This window comes from Harmonia axyridis, chromosome 7 (genome assembly GCF_914767665.1).
Source record: "Harmonia axyridis chromosome 7, icHarAxyr1.1, whole genome shotgun sequence".
NCBI classification, from domain to species: domain Eukaryota; kingdom Metazoa; phylum Arthropoda; class Insecta; order Coleoptera; family Coccinellidae; genus Harmonia; species Harmonia axyridis.
This window is the reverse complement of record NC_059507.1, coordinates 20,204,766-20,227,619: the sequence shown is the minus strand read 5'-3', so window position 1 is coordinate 20,227,619 and position 22,854 is coordinate 20,204,766. Positions and strand designations below refer to the sequence as shown.

At 33.0% G+C, this 22,854-nt stretch overlaps 4 protein-coding genes across 13 annotated transcripts; 2 read left to right on the top strand and 2 right to left on the bottom strand.

Annotated features, from left to right (window-relative positions):
* Window positions 1-1,507: 1,507 nt before the first annotated feature.
* Window positions 1,508-2,023, top strand: LOC123685313 (zinc finger MYM-type protein 1-like). The gene has a single exon (XM_045624969.1). The coding sequence runs from the start codon at window positions 1,508-1,510 to the stop codon at window positions 2,021-2,023; it is 516 nt and encodes a 171-aa protein (XP_045480925.1).
* Window positions 2,024-3,260: 1,237 nt separating this feature from the next.
* On the top strand, window positions 3,261-5,587 carry LOC123685415. The gene is made up of 3 exons (XM_045625103.1): window positions 3,261-3,448; window positions 3,505-3,790; window positions 3,997-5,587. The coding sequence occupies exons 1-3, from the start codon at window positions 3,446-3,448 to the stop codon at window positions 5,019-5,021; spliced, it is 1,314 nt and encodes a 437-aa protein (XP_045481059.1). The 5' UTR covers window positions 3,261-3,445; the 3' UTR covers window positions 5,022-5,587.
* Window positions 5,588-5,652: 65 nt separating this feature from the next.
* LOC123685416 (palmitoyltransferase ZDHHC20-A-like) lies at window positions 5,653-7,464 on the bottom strand. Its single transcript, XM_045625104.1, has 3 exons — window positions 7,075-7,464; window positions 6,772-7,026; window positions 5,653-5,962 (listed from the first exon to the last, which is right to left on the bottom strand). Exons 1-3 carry the CDS (start codon window positions 7,458-7,460, stop codon window positions 5,677-5,679), a joined length of 927 nt encoding a protein of 308 aa, XP_045481060.1. The 5' UTR covers window positions 7,461-7,464; the 3' UTR covers window positions 5,653-5,676.
* A 680-nt stretch (window positions 7,465-8,144) lies between these two features.
* Window positions 8,145-22,382, bottom strand: LOC123685413 (eukaryotic translation initiation factor 5). Of its 10 annotated transcripts, none has more exons than XM_045625093.1 (7): window positions 22,160-22,382; window positions 21,912-22,022; window positions 13,556-13,646; window positions 11,385-11,962; window positions 9,884-10,187; window positions 9,316-9,813; window positions 8,145-9,094 (listed from the first exon to the last, which is right to left on the bottom strand). In XM_045625093.1, exons 4-7 carry the CDS (start codon window positions 11,666-11,668, stop codon window positions 8,849-8,851), a joined length of 1,332 nt encoding a protein of 443 aa, XP_045481049.1. In that variant the 5' UTR covers window positions 11,669-11,962; window positions 13,556-13,646; window positions 21,912-22,022; window positions 22,160-22,382; the 3' UTR covers window positions 8,145-8,848. The 10 variants fall into 10 exon arrangements, with proteins under 10 accessions (XP_045481049.1, XP_045481048.1, XP_045481052.1 ...); XM_045625092.1 differs by having other exon boundaries at window positions 11,385-11,887; window positions 22,160-22,381; XM_045625096.1 differs by lacking the exons at window positions 21,912-22,022; window positions 22,160-22,382 and adding an exon at window positions 18,653-18,830 and having other exon boundaries at window positions 11,385-11,887.
* Window positions 22,383-22,854: the final 472 nt, after the last annotated feature.

Here is a 22,854-nt window from a genome sequence, read left to right as displayed (position 1 = left end):
GCATCGTAAACCCCGTGCAATACCCCAAGCCACGACACTACAGCAGGGTATGGGGAGTCGCACCGCATTGGTCAGTGTCAGTCGATCACTGTCCAACTCTCGCCCCGAGGAGGCTGCGGTGAACCATGCCAGCACAGACCTTGGCATGGCTGGGGTCGACTAATCCCCCGAGAGCTTGTTACAACCAAATAAAATGCCTCCGAAAAAAATTATCAGGATCACAATTTCGGAAGATAAGAGATCAAAAATTATCAGAACTCAAAAAAACACAAGTGACATCTCAAGTTACTTCAAGAGTGAAGCGGTTATTGTCCCGACAAGAAGTGATTCCGCGAATGCGACGCCCATGGTGCAGAAAGTATTCCTTCTACTTCTTCAAGTACTGAAGAACCATTTGAACTGAACTATTCTATTTCGGACGATCCAGACAAAGAAAATTGCTTCAAAGAATCAGCAGTTACTAAGGAACCACTTGAACTAGTTGATTTCAATGACCCTACAACATGGCAAATTACGAAAAATAATTTCAAAATATTTGTTCAACGGGGACCTGAATTAGGCAATGATATCGACTTTTATCCTTCGAGTGACGGTGATCGACGTTTTGATAAAAATGGTTCTTGAACATTTTGCCAAATGGAAATGCACAGAAACTGGCTTATTTATTGTAAGAGGATGGATGCTTTATTTTGCTTTCCCTGCTTGCTCTTTTCTGGAAAAAAAGATTTTTGGGCTACAGGCTATCGAGACTGGCAACATCTCAATCCATCACTACCACGTCATGAAGTTTCTTTAAGTCATAGGGAAAACTACATAAAATTGCGAAGTTTTGAACGCAGTTTGAATATTGGCGGATTCATAGATGATCATTTGGAGAAAATGATTATGGATGATTATGGATGCGATTCTTCACTGCTTTAAGAATAATGATGCTCTTCGGGGTACTTCTGAAAAAATAAGAGACCCGAATTGCGGAAAATTTGTGAGCACAATTGAGCTTATAATCCATTATGACCCTATAATGAAAAATCACCTAGAGACACATAATAAGAATCAGATTTCTTATTACTCTCATAAGATACAAGATGAGAGAGTTGATACATTTGGTTTCCACAAAAATTAGGAAACATTATAGCCAATATACAGAAAGCCACATATTTTTCAATTTTGTTTTACTGTACACCAGATATATCACATCTAGAACAGATGACTCAAATATGCAGATATGTTGAAAATTGATTCCGACAAGTGTGCTATTAGTATTGAAAAAAGTTTTGTCGATTTTATAACAACTAATAAACATACTGGAGAAGCTCCTGCTAAACTGATCGAGGAAAAACTGAAAGCGGATGGATTAGATATAGGAAATATTAGAGTCCAATCTTATGATAATGCTAGAAATGGGGCAGGTAAATATAAAGGTGTCAAAACTAGAATTTTAAAGAACAACAGATTCGCAAGATTCATTCCCTGTCAACACATAGTCTGAACTTGAACTCCTTCAAGTATGGGTCTCCATCTCGATTCTCGATGCACTTGGAGAAAGACTTACTTCAATTTTTTGAAAGAAATATCTATAAAAGACTCTTCACTTGATGAATTCAAGAAGAAAGCTGCGGATTTGGCATTGAAATATAGTTCCTATTTGAATCCGTATGAATTCATGAACGAATTAGAGAGCTTTAAATTTCGAGCATATGCAATGTTTACGCACTTGGGCAACATGAATGCTCTTGATATTCTTCAGAAAATGCGTGAATTGTCGCTTCAAACAATATATCCAAATCTGGACACAGCTCTCAGGATATTCTTAACGTTACCAGTGACCACAGCAACATGTGAACTGTCGTTTAGTAAATTGAAATTAGTGAAAACTTACTTAAGGTCCTCGATTGGACAGGAGAGGCTAGCCAATTTGGCAATTATATCAATAGAGAGGAATCCATTTGCTAGTGGTTTAGAATTTTACGATGATAAAATAGATGTTTTCGCTGAAACCAAAGCAAGAAGGGTTAAGTTTTAGTTTATTCCTTTCCAAATATATTGATGATTTCTGTTATTGAGTATTCATAAGTATATCATTTTGAGAATAAATAACTCTTTTTTTATCGTTTTCTATTAATTTTGTGGATTGAGTTTTTGTTCATTACCTTTTAAGAAATATGAGAGATTATTGTGAATAAAATATAATCAATAAATGTCAATTATGAAAAACATGTATTTATTGAAAAATGAAATTCTTCAAGGGCGCATTTTGAAAGTTTGCCACAGGCGCTTGAATCTTAGTTCCGGCTATGCTTTTTGAATACAGACGGAATAACGGTATGAGTACGTATACTACATACTTGGAAGATGGAAGCTGTTTAAAACTCCGACTCTCGACTTAATTTAGTCGTTTCCACCAATCACAAACGTTAAATTTGGAATAACACAAATGGTTTCGAGTTGGAAAAACTGTGAGACAGCAGTTGTCGGCAGATTTTTCGAGTTTACCCGCAGCAAAACTGTTGCCATGAAATAAACACTTTTAGGATTAATCAAGTAATTAATTCAGGATTATGCTATTGAAAATTAAAAACATACTTTGGTAATAGTATTATTACCAACTTATAATATATTATGCTATAGCCAGCTGATTGTTTTTTTTTCGTCGAGTAATTGGGTTAGCTACATATTGACAAATTTTCTGTTGAGAGGAAATAATTGAATGTATTTTTTTTTCTCAGTGCGTGGGGAGCTGGCGCAGCTCATCTCCCCACCTATCGGCAGCTGACGTTCACGAGACTTAATAATACTATTCTCTGATGAATCTCACCAATTATCACTCGAGAGGAAATAATTAACCAAATTTGTACCTTGCTCCCGGACTATAGGTAGGGATATATTTCAAGCAAAATAAAGATATTTTCTATTCTCCTTTTAATTATTATATTTAATGATTCTCCACAGAGTAACATTTATAGTTCTTCTTTAAAATATCCTCGCCATCCGCACAGAATCCAAAAGGAAACAAAAGAAAAAGAATATTTTGTGATCAGTACCAACAACAGCCTATTTATTTTAGGTTTAATGATTAATGAATTAGTTTTGAATTCCGTATTAATTACTTGTAGTTGAGTGCTAAATATTTGTATTTACATGAGAAATATTTTCATAAGGGTACTGATTCATTGTGAGCTTACCAGTTACGATTCAAAGTGAGTATAAAATTATTTCTAACCTCAAATATTTCGGTTTCTAGACGTCTACATTTTTTTGGTGACTTTTAATGACAGTCTGTCAGAAATATGATGCTATATTTTACTATTTCAGCTTCTTTAGAAACTAATACCTATATAATTTAATTTTTGAGTACGCGTAAAGTTCTTACTGAAGGTGATTAGAATTTTTTAATAATGAACGTTAATTCAAACGTGTTAGTAGTTACGCATTGTATAACGTAACAATGGTAAATAGTACATCCATTGTGTATGATGCTAAACGGTAATTTTCAATGTTTTACAGGAAGTTATCAAATGTGGACTATGTAAAGAAGAAATAGAGTATGCTCAACGTTGTCGAGTATATATAACAACAAATGAACCTCGTCCTTATCAAAGAACAAGTAAAAGGCCACATATAGGAAGATACAAACTTTTATCAACTGCAAATTCAACTGAACACATTTCTTTTGCCAGAAGGCTCAAACGCCTTCGTCAAATAAAAAAGCAAAAGAGCTCAGTAAGCTCTTCTGAAAATTCATCGATTAGCAAGGCTGACCCAAAGAAGCAGCCTTCAATAAAAAAAGAAGGTAATTAAATGTCTGAATTGAAGTTATATTCGATTCGATGTTTTTATTTCATCAAATTCTAACATTTTGTAAATGAATGTGATTAGTTGTGTATTGTATATATCTGTCTTATAATTTTTTTAATATAAATTTTGTGAATTTATAAACCAATAAATTTCACTTTTTTCCCCAATTCGGTAATATCCTTATGTGATTTCACTTTTCAGAAAATTCAAAGAAAGTGAAAGCCATAGAAAAAATTCAGCCAGAGGGAAAACCAATTGAATCTAGAGAAAAGGAATTTCTCGAATCCACAGAAAAAGCTTCTAAAACCATAGAAAAAGTATCTCTTAAGTCCACTAAAAAAGCATCTTTTGGATCTAGAAAAAAACCATCTTCTAAAACCACAGAAAAAAAAAAAGCATCTCCTAAAAGCACAGGAAACGCACCTCTCCCATTTGTGAAAAAATCATCTGAAATATCAACCAAAGGCAATAATAAACACAAAATTATTATTCAAAACTGTGAAATTTTGAAGAAAGCACACAGTGTAGAAACTACCAATTTAGAAGACTTGAAAATAAATAATTACAATAGGTGTACTATTAGGAAAAGCACTTCAGCAGTACAAAAATCTAAAAAAATTCATCTATTTGAGCAAAACATGAATCATCCTCAATTTCAGAATTCATTTGAAGAATATATCAAACCTAGTTTGCCTAAGAGTAATTCCACCCTTAGTGTTGAAAGAACTCAGATAACAGCAGATAAAAAAATGAGTACTGATATGAGTTCTGAATCAGAACAACTAAAATTGGTGCGAACTACCACTACACCTAAACCTGTAAAAAATGGCTCAGCTATTAATTCAAAAAATTCTGACTGTGAAACATATTATTGGCTAGAAATGCCAAAACCTAAACAACCAGAACCTAGAAAATTGGGTTATCAATTTGACAATTTAGTTGCAGAAGTAAAACATATGAAGTTACCTAATCCTAATTGGAAAATTAAAATAATGGTTCATAAGCAAGAGATGGTATCAGTGAGCTTCACAAAGAAGCTAGTTCCAGAGAAGGTAGTCACAGTTAATGCAAAAAGTTTAGTGTGTGATATTACTATCGATGCTAAAAAAATTGTTCTCTTAGGATCTCCTATTTTCATTCATTCCATCAAAGACTTGGAAATAATGTTAGATATCGTGGATGATATTGAGCCCAATAGTCCTATGATTAATTATATAAAAACATAGTGAATTTTATCCATAATAAGTTTTAATATTTAGGATAATTATTTTGTATAGACCTTTACTTCATCATAACTTGTATAAAATTACTCATATGAAAATATAATTTTAAGGAATCCAAAATTGAATTGATTAGTGAAGTTTGGTTTTTATTTTGGCGAAGCTTGTAAACATTGATACAGATTTGTATTGTTTAGCTGTTCTTACATGTTGAGCTTAAGTAAAGTCAAACAATATATTCTTTTCTACACTCTAGAGTTTCGATAAGAAGCTGAACTTCCTCTTGAACTACCCGATTTGTACCGAACTTCAAAGTAAGTACCACTTCCATATGAAGTATTGATAGGTATCCACCATTTCCAGCAAACTTCTCCAGCTACGTCTAAAAAATTTTGCATTCGACCCAAATTGAAGGTAAGACGAGGATTTATGAAGTGTACATCTTGAAGTGTTTCGATTATTGTTTCATTCTTTAATATAAGAATTGCATGCTGACAAAATAAAACAAAGGTGAAGACGATGAGGAATGAAGATGAAAAAAATCTGCAACAAAATTCGCACTAATCAATTTGTTACAGTTTTAGTAAAAGTAAAAAATTAAATTATTGATGCAATAACAGTAATTTATACCCACATATCATGAGGGGTCGCTGAATTGAAGTCATGCAAGATTTGCTTTATTTTTTTTATGACACACTCTGTATACAAGTCCGTTACCGTATGTTGTACTTATAGGGATTAACCATTTCCACCGTTTCTTCCCAAAGCAGTCTACGAAATTTCTTTTATATCCTAAATTGAAGGTCAAACGTTCATCTTCAAATCTGATTGTCTGCTTCTGTTTTTGATACGATTCTAAGAAAGTTTCATTCTTTTTTAACAGATTATAAATCTGTTCTTGTAACATCGCACACCCTCCTACTATGATTATCAGAGATGATACTAATCTGCAACAGACAAAAAATTTATCAAATTGGTTTATTATTTTCACTGATATACTCTCAGAAATGTTTCAGCAAAAAAGGTGAATCTCGAATATTCCAACAATTAAGGACGTGGTAGACATGCAGAAAAGTTAATACCTTTTATAGATAATTGGAATAAAAAATGAGATTCTGCATGGTGAGGTTCAACACCTTTCGGTTTAGTATGAAAAAGCACAAAGAACTTAACATGTACCGATTCATTTGACAAAACTTGAAATTTCCAAGTGTTTGAAGAATTGATTTTGGGAGATTATTGTTTACCCATTGAATCCACTCAGAAAATTTTCATTGGGTATTATGATCATAGGAAATAGATATATCCAATGGTACAGTTAATTTTATTTTTACCATTTTTGAAATTATGGACGTTTTCACGACATAAGGTCGAAATCAGTCGAAAATTATGTATTATAGTACTTTCTTGATGTAAATTAATTCTAGAATAAATTCCTAATTGGTGATACCACCTTAAGGTCAATGCCCTATACAGAGCCCGAAAGTAAATAACTATTCATTCAAAAAGTTCAAATCTAAAACTATGGACTTTACACTTTTCCTAAACAAATTGAAACTTTCGTCGAGATAAGAGGAAATAATAAACCTTTAGGAAAAATTTGTAGTTATCTAAGGAAATAAATGTTGCAGATTCGTACAAATGCCGTAAGTTGTAAAACTAGAAAAATAATAATAGAGTACTTGAGCCTACACCGGTTATTAAATTCCTTTACAATAACTGACGACCAAAGAAAATTTACAGAAATTTAGCTCACCCTGAACATATTAAACCAGTATGAAGATCTGGTTTTATCAAACCCATCTGAAGATAATGGTGGGTTACTATTGCTGAGAAGAACGTGCTTGCCAGTATTCCATACATAAGCATCAACATGAATGATTTTTGATTTGCGAAGCCAACGCAATTATTGGTCCAAGGACAGTGATGATCCATCTTGAGAACACACCTTTCGCAAGCCGAGCAATGGTGAGCTCTGTCAGGTTTTATTAAATGACATTTCATGCAATATCTAAAAACTAAAACTCTTACTTCAAAGATTACATTCTTGGAAAGTTACCTTATCAAATTATCCACAGTTCTAAGCCACAAAGTGATATGCCTGTTTTGAACATAATGCTCTAAAACTTCGCTCTGCTTTAAAGGTGTTAAATAAAGAAGTCTGTTATGCTCCACAGGTGACAACTTGAATTCTGTGGGGATCCTATAATTCCCTCTGCACAACATGACATGGAAATAGCACCAGATGAACATGAGGAAGAAAATATTTCCAATTATCAAATATATCATCTGTCGCGTAGAGTAGCTTTTTAGTTCTAATATACAAAACTCTACTAAATAGGTATAATAAGTCCAAAAAATTAGAGCAACAAGTAATGCCGATGGTATTGCCTGTACACATTTTTTCAAACATGGCATAGCATTGCGAGGCTTGTCAGTCTTCATTTTGATGTTTCACATTTGACAATAAATTGGAATAACTCGCAATTTATTTGAATTTTCTTTGAAATCAGGATTTGTATTGAAACTAAATTCAGCACATATTGACATTATAAAAAATTTCATTTCAATTTTAATCTAAATGAATTACTCAAAAAATAAATTTGAAAAATGTGAAGTGAATTTAAGTGAAATGGATCCAAAATATTTCATATCCAATTTGTTTATTAACTAAATTACAAATTTATCTTGTTTTCATTCAAAGCTTTTCCCTAGGTCATTTATTCTGATAAGATCTAACCCTCCAAACACAAAAATGATTAACTTTGAAAACAGTAATATAAAAAAATTGCCAATAAATGAATAATTCAACAATATAATTAACCCAAATTATTCAAAGTGTTCACTGATGATTTATGTGCACAGAAGTCTCGCCTCAAATAAAAGAACGGCTACAAGCAGCAATAATGAAATAAGTTCTCCTTCCAAATACACTGTGGTCGACCCCATCTTGCATACTTTATGAAAGCGATTTTGGGCGAGATGCTTCATTTTGATTTTTTCCTTGTATAGAAAAAATAACTCTTTTGAAAACATGCTATAGAAATACTTGTAATCTTTAAGTATTTCCTGCTTAATTATTAAAATTGAAGTTATGATATTAACTCCTCACAAAATAAAAACACTTGATAACTTTTTAGAATGCTTTTTATTGACATTGAAACAATAATCAATTGAAACCCACATATACATTTTATTTTAAAATGGGACATGGTAAAATATGAAACCTATCTAACCATAAGTAAATATAATTCCTTTATTATAACATCTTCATAATTTAAAAACTATTTTATGGTAATCAAATAGCCAGAATTATCAATCTATGAATTTTCTTCAGATTATTTACCAAATGTACCAATAGAGAATCAGAAAGTATCTGAAGTAAATTGAATGAGGAAATTATAACAAATAAAAACAATAAGGACACTGTTAAGTGATCCTGATAAAGCTGTGTGAATTGATAAAAATTAAAAAGTACAGAGAAGACATTGAAGAATCAATGTCACCAAATACATCAACTTTTGCTATAGGTTATTTGCACATCAATTCTGTTTTTATTTGATTTTTCGATTTTTTTGTTTGGAATTCACACATCTTTATATCTGCAAAATACTGCACCAACCCTTCAGAAAACTACAGAATAAAGCAAAACGATGAAGCCAATAATTAACTGAAATTCAAATATGTATAAACTAAAGAATTTCATCAACAAAACGTGCCATCAATTGAATTCGAAAGGTGAAGAATTAAAGCGATGTCAAATAATGTCTCTGGATCAACCTCTAATATAACTTGAAATTGGTACAGTATCCCATTTTTTTATTGGAAGTGACTTAAATAGCATCTATATCAACATCTGCCACATCATCTTCTTCCTGGATCTTCTTGGCTGGAGCCTCTTGGACTTTCTGTTTCAGAGGCGAGATTTGAGCTCTGTCGTTATACTCAATTTCAACATCGCTCTCAGACTCTTCACTGTCACTTTCTTCTTCTTCTGCTTCCTTGAGCCACTTGACGAAAGGAGCTGCCTTGTCGTGGATCTCTTGGCTAATTTCTTTCGAAATATATTTTTTCGATACCTAGAAGGAATTTTCCTCATAAAGATATTTTCTATTTTTACAATTATGGAGAAAACAAGATTTCAACTCCAGAACCAGAGAACAGATAATGTTAATTTGTTTGTTATCATTTTAATTTTGAATATAGTCATGGCTCTTTTTCTAGATTACTTTTAATTAAAAATTATATAGTGAAGAGATGCAATAGCGCAAAATATGTAAACAAAGCTTAGAGCCCTTACCTTTTCACTCCATTCAATGATGGCAGACTCGCTCAATATGTCCAAATCGTAAAGCACCTTCAAGATATTTGGCACTTTCGCCATGAGCTGGTCCTTATGCAAGGCAATAACTTGTTCGATACCTCCCATTAGGTAACGTTGGGCCTTCTTGTCATTTAATGTGAAGCGTAGAATCAACTTGCGATACTTCTTAGTTTGGCTGAGGATGTTTTGATCGAAAAGCAGCTCGCACAGTAATAAAGGCGCCTTCGTTTTAACTTCAAGACGTTCCGCCTCGTTGGCGATCTCTTTTTGCACCGCTAGGTCTTCCAATTGATTGGAATCGCGTTTGGTCTTCACCAAACTGTACAAAATGTCGATTCGCTCCTTTTCAGTTTTCTCAAGGTCATCGCTGATGGTCATGTTCTTAGCGCCATCTGTCAAGTCTTGCATCCTGGCTCTAACGGCTTCCTCAGACACGTCCACCGTCCACTCCGTTTCATCATCATCACCAGATCCCTAAAAAAAAACACAAAATATAACATAACGCACAAAATAATTCAAGTTAATTAAGGCAAAAAATGCTTACATTCTTGATAGTAGAGTCTGGTGGGGGGGCATCTACCATATCTTGATCATCTTGACATTCGCCATTAGTGTTTGTGTCTCCGTTCTTCTTGCTACGTTTGGAACGTTTTCCTTCAGTGAGCGAAGAACCCTGCATCGCAGGATTCAGTGTGGGTGGATTCTTCAGTATGTAAGTGACCAGCTTGTGATTGGACTCAATTTGGCCATGGTAGCCGCAGGCCTTGCAACCCTGTGAGATGGTGTTGCGTTTGGTAGAGACCAAGAGGTCAGTCTCCGGGTTATCACATTCTGGGCAAAGAACGAATCTGCAGAGAAAAGTCTGATTTAGAAAGATTGCACAGCCATAAACAGCTATGTATTTGACAGATTTTTCAGATCCTCTCAAATTATTCAGTATTTCTCAAAAATAAATTGAATTTCAAGAAGAATGCGATTCAACGTGTCAGTCAAGTCACTTGAAGGTAGGTATAAACAATCAAGACGCATACCGTTCCTTTCAGAAGATCAATTTGATGTAGGTAATGAACTTTTATTATTAGAAAATATTATTTATTTGTATTTCATTGTTAAGATTGATCCACTTTAAAAAATTCTTACTATAGCAATCTGTTTAAGGTTAGAATTTAATGTTGTTTCAAAAGCCAAAGTTTTCAATATTAATAATAATATCAGTCAAATTTGCAAATATCAGAGCAGATAAAAAAGGAAAAACAAGTAAATAGATTCATAGTAAACTATCATAAAGGAGCACAATGATGAAAATGAAACTGTTCAGACTCGCACATTTAATACTAGACTCTAGCATATTTATTAGTTGAATAAATAAATAAATTAATTGTTTTTCAGAAACTGTTTTTCGTTATATTTTTCTGCTTCAATAAACTTATTTATTATTATCATATGTCGAAATTTCCAGCAAAAACTAAACACAATGGAACGAAAATGCAAATTACACATGTGTTTAGTTTGAATTGACAAGTTTCCGAACTATGAACAAGCCACTTTTCAAACAAATGCACAAAATACATACAAAATGAATAATCGAAGATTGCAAAGCAGTTTAGTGTAACCGGCTTCATCATTACCCAATATAAAGTAGTTTGTGGCAACAGACTGCAGTTTTCAAATTGAATGAAAAAATCAGTTCCCGAACACAGGGACTGTATGAAAGCAACAGTATGTGGATTCAAAAACTATGAAAGAACCAGATCGCGAATCCAAAAACTGTGGACGAACTAGTTCGCGAACTCAAAAACTATGACAGGGCCAGTGCTCAAATTCACAAACCCCATAAAAGAACCAGTTTACAAACTGTAAGAACCAATTCGCGAATTCAAAAACTGTGAAAAATCCATTAGTTACCAAATTCACGAACTGTATCAAAGAACCTGTTCCTGAATTCGCAAAGTCTGTGAAGGACTAGCTCACGATGTAGCTGTATTAATAATCATTGGGCGAGTGGATAAGGGGTAAGTAGAATATATGAAAAAAAAGAGCCCTACTTCCTGATGAAACCATCCAGAAGGTCCTGGAGTTTGTTGGCGTCATGGGATCCGTTGACGATGTAACGCTCGTTCTTGAAGTCAAAGAGCGTCTGGGCGCCGAGTTCGCAGCCGAAATACTTGGTCGGATAGGTGGGCGGCCGGCCAAGGGCCTTTGCGATGTCGGTCATGTTGACAATGACGGTCTTGATGCCGTTACCCTTGCCCTCGACTTTGGCCGTGAGCCTGGGCATCTTGTAACGGTAAAAGACATCGCTGACGTTACGATTAACGTTCACGCTCATGATTGGGCGGTTTGGCGAGACTGTTGACGTTGAATGAGGAGGAGGAAGCGCTATTATTCCTTTCGGCTAGGGGAGAAATGTTGCCAGCTGGTGGTAGACGGCTGCTTTTGAAGAAATCGTGTTATGTTGGTATTGTTTGTAGGCGTTCTTGAAGACGTCAGTCACGTTTCTCTGAAGGGTTGAAGTTTCCGATGCCTATTGGATGAGAATTTTGTAGTCCTGGAATAGAACACATCAATTAAGCTAGGTAGGTAACCGATGGATCATGAACGCTGCCAACTATTTAACCATTCACTGAAATATGGAATAAACTTTAAATTTTGATCAAATTTAGAACAGGTGAAAAAGGACCAGACACCTGAATGTGTGCAAATGGTTCAATTGATTTCAAATGTAAGTATTGTTGTTAGAGCTCTATAACCCTCAGTAAGAATGTGAATGTGAACCCTATTCTATGAGAGAATTCGTTTTTTTTTGTAAGAATATTTGATTTTGTTTTCTTTAACTGACGTATTTCTTTTCTATGTACCAGATTCTATGTACAAGATTTCTGAAATAAATTTATTATTATTATTAAAAAAGAAAAGCTGGTTCCCAAGTTGTTCAAACTAGACATAGCGGTAAAAGCTACAAATGTAATATTATAACTTTTGAACCAGGAAACATTTGAATAGTTTTTTGGATACTTTGGAGCTGAAAGGGCTGTTCTTTATTGATCGCTGAGGTTTTTTAATTTTGAAGGGTATTTATCGTCTTTACTTATGAGTTAATTATAGTAAATAATCAAAAAGGGATAAAGTTACGCATATCAACATTGTATAACCGACGATACTGGTTCAATCTCGCTTTAGAACAGGGAGACTGCTGGAAAGTGTGTCATTTTCAAAAATACTGTTATCATATTCTTTTGCTTCTAATATTTAAAAAAGCTATGTAATAAACGAATATTGAAAAAAAAACGTGCAAAGCAGCTAAGCAGTTATATTTTCCGCCCTAGTCATGTAACTTATTAGTAAAGACGATAAATACCCCTACAAAATTAAAAAACATCAGCGATCAATGTAGCGAAAAAACTATTCAAATACGTTTCCTGGTTCAAAAGTTATGATGATATTACTTTTGTAGCTTTTACCGCTATTACTTTGAAACATGTGTAACATGGAAACCAGAGTTTTTTTATCAGCTTCTCTTATTGAGGGTATAAAGATCTATAACTAACAATACTTACATTTGAAATCAACTGGCAACAATTTTCAATAAATGCAGGTGCTTGGTCCTCTTTAAGAATACTTCAGGACCAATAACAGGTTTTGAGGTTAACATTAGATAAGATATATATTTCATTCATTCTGAATACACAGCCTTTTTGTGTCTTTTCTGACTGGTCTATTTTTGAAGCAAGCATGAAATTTAAAGTAACTTCTTCGCTTTAAATGTCGAAATGTAGATTGACAAACATATTTTTAATCTGCTCAACATGACATACCTCAAATAAGAAATGTGTCTAACAGTTGAAGTTATCCTTTTTGTGATTTCATATTTTGTTGATTGTAAATAAGGCATAAGGCCCCTGAATTATTCTTAAATTTCTCTATGTATTCACAAATGAACACTGATTATTATATAACAATTCCTGGACATTGTTGAAAATTGCATCTTTCCATGATTAAATGCCAACAAAAATGAAGACAAATAACATAAAAATGCCAAAAAATAATATACAGTGTTGCCAGTATAACCATTTTAAATTGTACAATTCCTATTGGAAGACCCGAGGGCGTTATCTATTATTGGTCCAAGGAAAAACTCGAATCTACAAAGCTAACCGATCACCTCAAAGAGTCGATTGTGAGATGTTCGGAATCCCTCTATTACTGTTCTGCTCACCTATAACAGGTGGGCTCTCGTCTCTGCGAAGTCATACACCTCGCTAGTTCGGGCCCTAAACTCCCAACAATGCTTTTGTTTAGTAATGTCTCTGCAACATAAGAAAGAAACAAAGTCAAAACAAGAATTTTAATTATCCTAAAGATGATATAAATATTATTATTTATTAAAAGAAGATACATAAGAGTTTTGATCAGGTTTTTTTGAATGTGAGTCTTGAAATATGCCCTAAGAAAATATCTGTCTCATCGTATATGGAAAACTATGTGGCATTCAGACAGAATTCGATGTGAACAATCATTTGCTATACCACCCTAGATCAAGAATATTATTATTGAATTGAAAAACGTAAAAATCAATGTAAAGAAATTAATAAAAGTTCAATTCTTAAAAACCCTACAATATAAAATCAAGAAATTTAAAAAATGTATTGTGGAATGCTATTCAATGAGGTTTTATAGTAAGGTTCTACTATCAATAGTTTCGTATTGTGATAAAAACTCATATAAAATAGCAAGATATTTCCCTGAAATATTTTAGAGTCATAACTGAAAATAATAAACCAACCATATTAAAGATAATTATAGCATTTTTAGGACATATTTGTTTAGATATGAATAGGTCATAAATATGAATTAGTAAAAAAATTATTGTTTGGTCCATTCTTGTTCTGATAGGAAAAGAGTCTTTCATTATTTTATCTCCCAAGGTCAGAACTGAAGTATTAAAATACGTAGATATTACAGCTACATTTTCCACGAAATACTTCTGAATAGGTTTTTTATCAATGAAATTAATTCAACAAACATACAAAAGAAACAAATAAATCTCCATTAGTAAATACTGAACATAGGAATCGAAAATATCACGATATTGACGATTGAGTTGGCGAATAAAAACAAGCCCGTTATCGTTCTTGAAATGCATATCTTCAATATTATCGGAAATTATTGTTTTTGTTAGCAACATTCCAACTTTCCGAACATATCGATACAAACCCGAACGAAAAAATCACCCTAACATACATGTGAACTACGTGAATGTAGGCTTACCGATTATTTCAAAATTGTTGCTCCCATCGAGAAGAAAACGTGTTTTCATTATCCGAGAAACTCGGCTAGATCGACGACATTTACATTTAAAAAAACAAATATGCAAAGACAAAATGTAAATTTTCCATGGCAACAAAAATCGCATCCAATATTGATTTACGATCGAGTCGATATTCTGGCTAACGTCATTGTCTATTCTGTAGAAAATAGGCGGAAAAAAATAACCATTTTTGTCAATGCATAATGATCAATTTTAACTGAATTTATACATATATTCGATAAAATTGAAGTAATGCGATAGAAGAAGTAGATGGAAACAGAAACAGTGTGGAAATATTCAAATCAAATTGCCGATGACAACACTCAAATTTTCAGATTAAATATTTAATGGTAATCCATCAAAATGCGTCGATAGGTATTGTGCATAAAATGCGTAATCCTGTAACTGGAAATAACCGATTTGAATCACAGTAGGTATAATACGATTGAATTATATTTGGTTGTTGCAGGCTAGAAAAACGCTACATTTTTACACAATGGTTCATTGTTTTATGTTATCTTTTATAATATTTCAGTTGGAAAAAAATACTACAAATTTCACGTTGGTTCATTATTTCCACTTATATCGAAAAATATCTAAACATGTTCGCAAAAAATCACGCACTATTTCAAACTATTGAAGCGGTAAAAATACGAGTATGTAATTTAATTAATCCATCAAACCATCATATTTTCTAGATATGATCCCGACAGATTTTTTTTCTTTTTAAAAACACAATACCTTTATGGTTACTTATAGATAACAAGGTTTTTTAGTCTGTCTGTCGATCTGTGCGTTTGTAACATCAATTTATATTGGATTTTAAATTTGGAATGGCTATCCTGTATGAATCGTAGAATGTCCCATACGAATTTCAGCTTTTTCAAATTTAGTGTCGATTTAAGTATGAACAAACGTTAAATTACCATAATCTCCATATAATAAGAACTTTCCAGAAACTATGTGTGTTATATGCATGACTTTTGGGAACTTGCAAAGCTACGAGATAATGAATACAATATTTTTTGCCGCAAAGTCCTAGCTATTGCAGTTTCAGAGTTATGAATTTTTGAAATTCATTGGATTTAGAAATATATCACCCCGGGTTCGAATCCCAGATTAAGTTTTCATCTACAATTATTTTATCGATATTTTCAAATTATTTATTCACGTGTTCAAATATTTTCTGTTGAAATAGGAGGTAATGACTCTTGACGCGGTTTTTTTTAAACGAATGACGAGGAAGTATAGTGCCACACCTTTTAGTAATTTAAAAGAGATAGAAACCATAAATGACAAAAGCTGAAGCTATTTCGAAAACAATATAATGATATATTTTGGATTGCAAGAGAAAATAATAAAGAAAACAGTTTTGGCTTAAGTGATGAAGAACAAACCCTTTAAAATATGGTAAAATAGGTACTGTGTAGCTGAAATAGTGTCGAACTCTTACAAAAAAGCCCGTAGACGAGAAAATCGAATATACAATCCAATCTGAACTTTATACCGACGTGTAAACCGATCGATTCATATTACACATTGATAAGATGAAGGTACCCACACACGAACGGAAATACACAATGGATAATCGAGAGCGTAGGCGATTGCTGGAATCGGATTTTACTTACGAGGCAGATTTTCATTCCTTTCTCGAATTCCCTATTGGTACAGTCAGTGAAATGTTCGTCATTAACATAATACTTGAACCATTGGTTTTGGTTAGATCGAAGCTGCAGTTAACATTGATGCAAAATCGGGTCAAATTTTTTCGTCCTATTTAATCAGATTTTGATCGACCAGCCCCATAACATGATTTTCAAACCAGGTCCTTTGTTTGTTCATCGGATTAGTTTTAGTGGGCACGAGGAAAAAGTTGGAAAAAAACATTCAACTACATTTGAATTTTGACTTTTTATTTTGACGTTTTGTCAAGCTGTCCAAAGCACACCGAGAGAAATAGCAGATTAGCGCAAAAGTTCTTACAACGAAATTTTTACTAATTTACGAAATAAGTTATTTGTCATACTTCTTAAACCCTCTCAAATTATTTTACTGATGTTTATTGAGCACACACAAAGTGGATACTTTCAATTGCATACATTTCTTAAAAAAAAAACGCATTTTAAGCACTATGGAGTCAGCGACGTCACTTGGATGTATAAATAATCAATAACTATATATGAAAGCTCTTACTTCATTATTAATTCAATTGTCTTCTTTTATGAAGAGATGAAGATTTAGATGTGAATAATAAACTTATTTTATAGTAATTACATATTTCATTGCGAAGAATACTTTACATTCTTACTATAAGAATTTGTTTGAGGTTAAAATTCAATAACTTTTTTATGGGAGAAATGTATTTGTTTAGTACTCGAAGTAACCAGCAAATTTCACAGAAGAATATGTCGAAATTCGAAACAAAACACTCAACGCAAAGGATCGAAAATGCAAATTGACGATATAGTAGGTTGGCCCAATCCAATTCGCAATCGGTTATAATTTTTAGAGATTTTTTCTGCATATTCAATACTAATTTTTATGACAAATCAATGTTTGGCTTTTTTGAAAGTGCTTGGTTCTGCAAAAATAGAGAATAGGGTCTATTTTTTTTTTGGAATCATCTCCAGCAGTTGTCGAGGACAATATTGTCAATTTCACAGCAAATCGCGAATAGAATTAAACACCCACTTACCTAGTTAAATACCAGTTTGGTCTACTTCTTAACGTGTTAATTATTATTGCTTAACTAGTTCGTATTTCGTATATTTTAGATTAATGGGATGAACAGTTTTTCGCTTTAGTGATCATCCAATTCATTATTATTTACATGCATCATCAGTTACTAAGGTACTTCTAAAAAAATACAAAAAAAGCTCTATATTCATTGTAATGAATTTTTTTTCAATTTAATTTGTAGATTGCTATCTTCTAAAAACGATGGACCTAGGAATTCTATATCTGAAACAAACTATCTTATTTGATTTGATGAAAATTGGCTTAGTTTCTGACAAAAGCTGAAACCAAAAATAACTTTGCGAAAAATTCATCTGATGAAAAAAAGTTGAATTTTGACATACATACAAGAAGTTTATAACTGAAAAAATTACAACTTCTATAGAATAATATGTAGAGCTAGACCCATAAAAGTACCCACTTCTCAACATCAGAAATAACATATATTGAAGAGACTATATTAAAATATTCCTCAACCCCAAAAAAGAGGTTCTTTAGTGGAATAATAAACCACAAATGAAAAGCAGAGGCATCCAGGAAAAAATATCTTTAAAATTCAGCAAATGAACATCTATCAAATCAAAGATGTCAAAGGTGAAAAGATGAGGAATGGTAGTGAAGAAATTTTGCTAAAAGATAAAATGATAAGGGTAATTTGCACCATTTGCCTAAACATTGATTAAAATTTAAACGTCGATTAATTTCAGATTTCTCTTAAGAAATCAGAGTAATCAACGTTTAAATTTTTAATCAATGTTTAGGCAAATGGTGCAACTGGCCCTTAATATTAAAAACCACCCCAGCCTACAGAAGAAACATATTAAGAAAAGAAATATAAGACAAGTATAGTTATTCTTTGAATGTCGATAGTCATATTGTGTATCCAATTGACATATGTTTCAAAAGCTGGTTGACCCCAGACGTTAGTCTTTTGTTTAACACCTTTCAACAAAAAACTAGATAATACCAAAGTTAAAAATAAATAACAAATAGCCCTCTAGTTATACATTGCAATCGGAAATTTGAGGCTGTAAAAATATTTACGATAAGAAAAAATTACACAACAAAGAGAACCCAGTCAACATAACATTTAACAAAAAAAAAAATCTGGCGAAGCACACAGCTATTCCTCTCATATCTTATCGATCTACCAAAACTTCGTAAAAGCCGAATTTGCATTCCACACGGCTCCACGTCCCCAAACATGGTGGACACAAACTATCCGGCCCGAATGACCAAATTCCAAAATACACAAAAATCGACACGTACTGATCTCACCATCCTGAAGAAGCGACAGCATGGGCATTGAGGAGGCAGTCGCTGCGCCCCCACAAACCTGACACGGACACTGTTTTTGAAGGGGGGCCGACAAGACAACACGTTCCAGACCGGCGGGTGAACCAGCACTGCTGCCGCCACTCGGTCAATCGGAGGCGGCGAGTAGCGTACTACAGAAGGGTTGTGGTGGCGCGGGTGGGCGGAGCGACGTTGCCATACCGCGTGAAAAATCTTCCGGTTAGTTATGACCTCGAAATACCGCAAAATTCACAGTATGGTTTATTTCTGTCAAACTCGAGGTATATTGAAAATCTAGTGAGATGTCGTTAAGAAACTACTTATGAAAAAAATATATTCAACCCTTTTGGAATCGAACCGCCACATACTGACTAAACGTTTGGGCCCCGAAATAATAATATAATCAAAGGTTTCATAACTGTGATACTATTGGGACTAGAATTTTACAGGAAAATATTGTATTTAGCACAATCATGAGATTGCACGTTTGAAATTTCACGATTCTGTGCATTGAATGTGTGTAGATATGATCTTTCAGAATTTGATTTACTGATTTTTTACTACCAAAAATAGTAGGTATTTTTGATCTTGGAAAATCAACGCGGTATAACAAATGGTTTTTGTAGAGATTTTTAGGCGAATAGTTCTCACAGTTCCAGAGAAAACGCTAGACGTATTTTTCTTATAATTTTTTGTGATTTGTCACACATTCCAAAACGTAACCGCATGTCGTTGAAAAAACGTTAATCTTTAGGCGAAATTGTTTAATCGATTTTTAGACTATTCACATTTCAAAACTGTCAGGAGGATTAGAAACATGTTTTTATGAACTATTACAAATATAAAACTATCTCGTATAAAAAATACTATTTGCTTTTAATAAAAGAAAACTGATGTAAATGAATTCTTCATACCAAAAAAGATATTTCTACACGAATTAATACATATATAAAAAGATACATCATTGCAGAGGTAGCCGAATGGGATATTTGGCATATTTCTGAAAAAATTCACTCAAAAACGCAAAATCCAAAGTCCATTACTTGAAAATGTACGTTTTATTGAGTGAACTTTTTTCTTGTCGAAATCATTTTGATATGAGTAATGAACGTATAATTACTTCATGAAAATCATTAGTTTGTTGCATTACATTATCACTGAAGCAACCTTTTTGAGGGTAGGAATAATGTTTCGATTGCCCTTTTTCAACGGCCTTCCTAAAAGGAAACTAAATCTATTCAAATAATTTATGTATATTGTTATTATAAGCGTGATCTAAGAGGATACCAATAAATAGTACAATATATTTTACGTTTACTATTACCAGCCCACGCTGAACAGTTTCTTGAAATGACGACAATTTTTTCCACAATCAGGCGATTTTATTAAATCAAAGCCCAAATTACGCCGATTTTTACATGAATTTGTAAAATAGACAGACACGTTAGTTTCTACTAGTTTCTTATGTGTATAGACAAAAATGCGCGTCGATAAATGATATGTTCTTTTTGCAACAAACTTTTCAATTCTGAATATGAAGTGAAAAATGTTGGTGCAATAGGGGGCCTATTCAATAAAGCCTTCTAAAATCCGCAGTTTTTTTGGGTCACGATGCACAAGTTATCCCTGACCAATTCGACCTTTCCCCTGAATCCGACGATGCGGCAACCCTTCGAGAGTAGACACCGAGGCTTCCCCGTGTGATCGATAGGAGCAGATGAAATAACGGCGCACTGTGACGCAATACAACCGTTGCTTCTGCCACTTTTATCGATCGGCCATATACACCGAACGATTGCGACGCCGCTGTTGCGACGGGCCGCTTTTTCCGTATGCGTAGGAGGCCTCCATAGGGTTCCGTAGCGATGATAGCAACATCATCTATAAATTTCGACTGGAAGAAGAAATTGGTCGAAAAAAAATTTTTTGAAGGTTGAATTGCTGACGAACTGCCGGTTCTTAACGTTCTAAATCAAGGTGGAATGCCTAATTGAAAAAATTCATAAAAAACTGGTACCAAAAATAAAATCTGAGAATATCAGAGTGAAAAGTATGGAAGACAAGAAAGTCTCAGCAAGTACACCAAAGAACAGGTTTCTAAGAAACAAAGAAAATATGATACAGAGATCCAACAACCCTTTTAGAGAAAAATAATTGATGTGGCTTCGAACCAATTCAGTTTTCATATTACTATTAGTGTTTCTTTTATTACTTAGGTTCTTTTATCAATTATAAGTCCCAAAATCTTGTTTTTTGCACATTCTCTTTTTCATGTTTTTAAGCAATGAACTATTTCATGCTTTTCCAAGTCTTCCATAAATTCCTCATACCTATTATTGCCTCCACATATCAAAGCTATAATAATTTGTATTCTTCGGTTTCACATATTGCTTTAAATTTTAGCCTTCAATACTACATTTCAATCCTCTTCCTACAGTATAAAAAATTGAAATAATTTTTGATGGAAATACTGCATATGCCACCGTTAGTATTTTTTCGTCGACTGTATAGTGATTAAAAATTATGTGTCAGAAATTATTCTTAGACTTTTCATATGTTGGCATTACTGCAATACCAAGACTTTCGTACCTTACTTGTTATGATCAAATTTCAGATAATAAGGATACAGATTAAATTTAAACATTTTCATCATTACCAGTTATGTTGAACATATTTATTCATACAACATGAAAATGAGATATATTATCAAATATAGCCCTTCATATTCAAATAACTTCAGTTATCACACAAGTTCATAGCAATACAATAAACAAATAGATTTGTTCAAGATATACTCAAGCACACAAGATAAAACTTCGAAAACTCATTTCACCATACGGCAATGATAATAAAAATTGAGAAATAAAAAAGTTGACAACAAGAACAATAGTTGAAAATGTCACATCCTTGAATCTATAACAATGATGAATGCTTCAATGCACAGAAAAATTTTCAATAGAATTTAGGTATATTTTCAAATGAATATCTTTGAACAAAGGGAAGATGATGTAACAACCTCATTGATCCTACAATATGGTGCTTTAAAAAATGTATAGAAGTTAAATAAACTACTTAAATTCAAAAATATATTACTCGTCACAAAATTCTATGGTTATTCTGTTTTTTTTGCATTTCCATATACGTAGACGTCCTAGATATTTATAGAATTTTGTCAGTCAAATATGGAACGAATTTAATTGGTAAAAACAGATTGAAAAATGCAAACACTTACCTGATGAATTTACCAAAGTCATATAAAATAGTAGCGCCCCTTTGGACGATATAAATGCTGGACAAAATATGATATTTGGCAAAGGAACGTAAGATTATGATGGTTAAAAACCTGAAAAATTTAACTGGCTTATAATTACGAACTTTCGGACATGTGCAATAATCACAATTATTGTTATCACAAAGATAAATCAGAAACTTAAAATATCCACTAAAATTTTATGCAATTATTTTTGCACAGAAACTCACCTCGTTTTTCGAGCTTTCAAGCACCAATTGTCTTGGAGCTTGATGAACTTTTACTAGATATGGTGGAAAGTCCTCACTAGAAATCAACGAAATGAAAATAGATAAAACTTAATTTATTATTCAAACTCAATATGATCCCTTTAGAGAAAATACGTATTCAATTCAGACTACAATTCACTTAATTATAATTGCTTTCCTAGTCAGGCTACACAGAACCAGAAAATGTTTAATGTAGTCGTATGATCTAATCAGGAATACCAACCGCAATTGCAGTACACGTCGCATTATTCATGAATCAAATAAAATATATTAAAAAATTGAAGATCATGTCTACATTACCTATAGAAATTCTATATTTGATTGTTGAACTTCTTTAGAATTTATCAAAATTCACAATTTTTTTTTATATAGTTGTATGTACTTCTCACAGTATAAGAACCACAGAATATTAAATATATAAAAGGAACTACACAGTAGTCAGTAGTAAAACCTTAGAATATAGATAGATGTTATTAATGTTCTAAGAGTAAAACCACAGACTAACCCTTAGTAAAACCACAGATAACAGATTAGTGTCTGTGGTAAAACTTCGAGGATTTTTGTCCATTTCTCGGACACGCGCATTCCCCCTAGCGCAGCTTAGAGAAACTGAAAACTGAACCATGTCATAGAAATCGTCGATTTGCACGTGAACC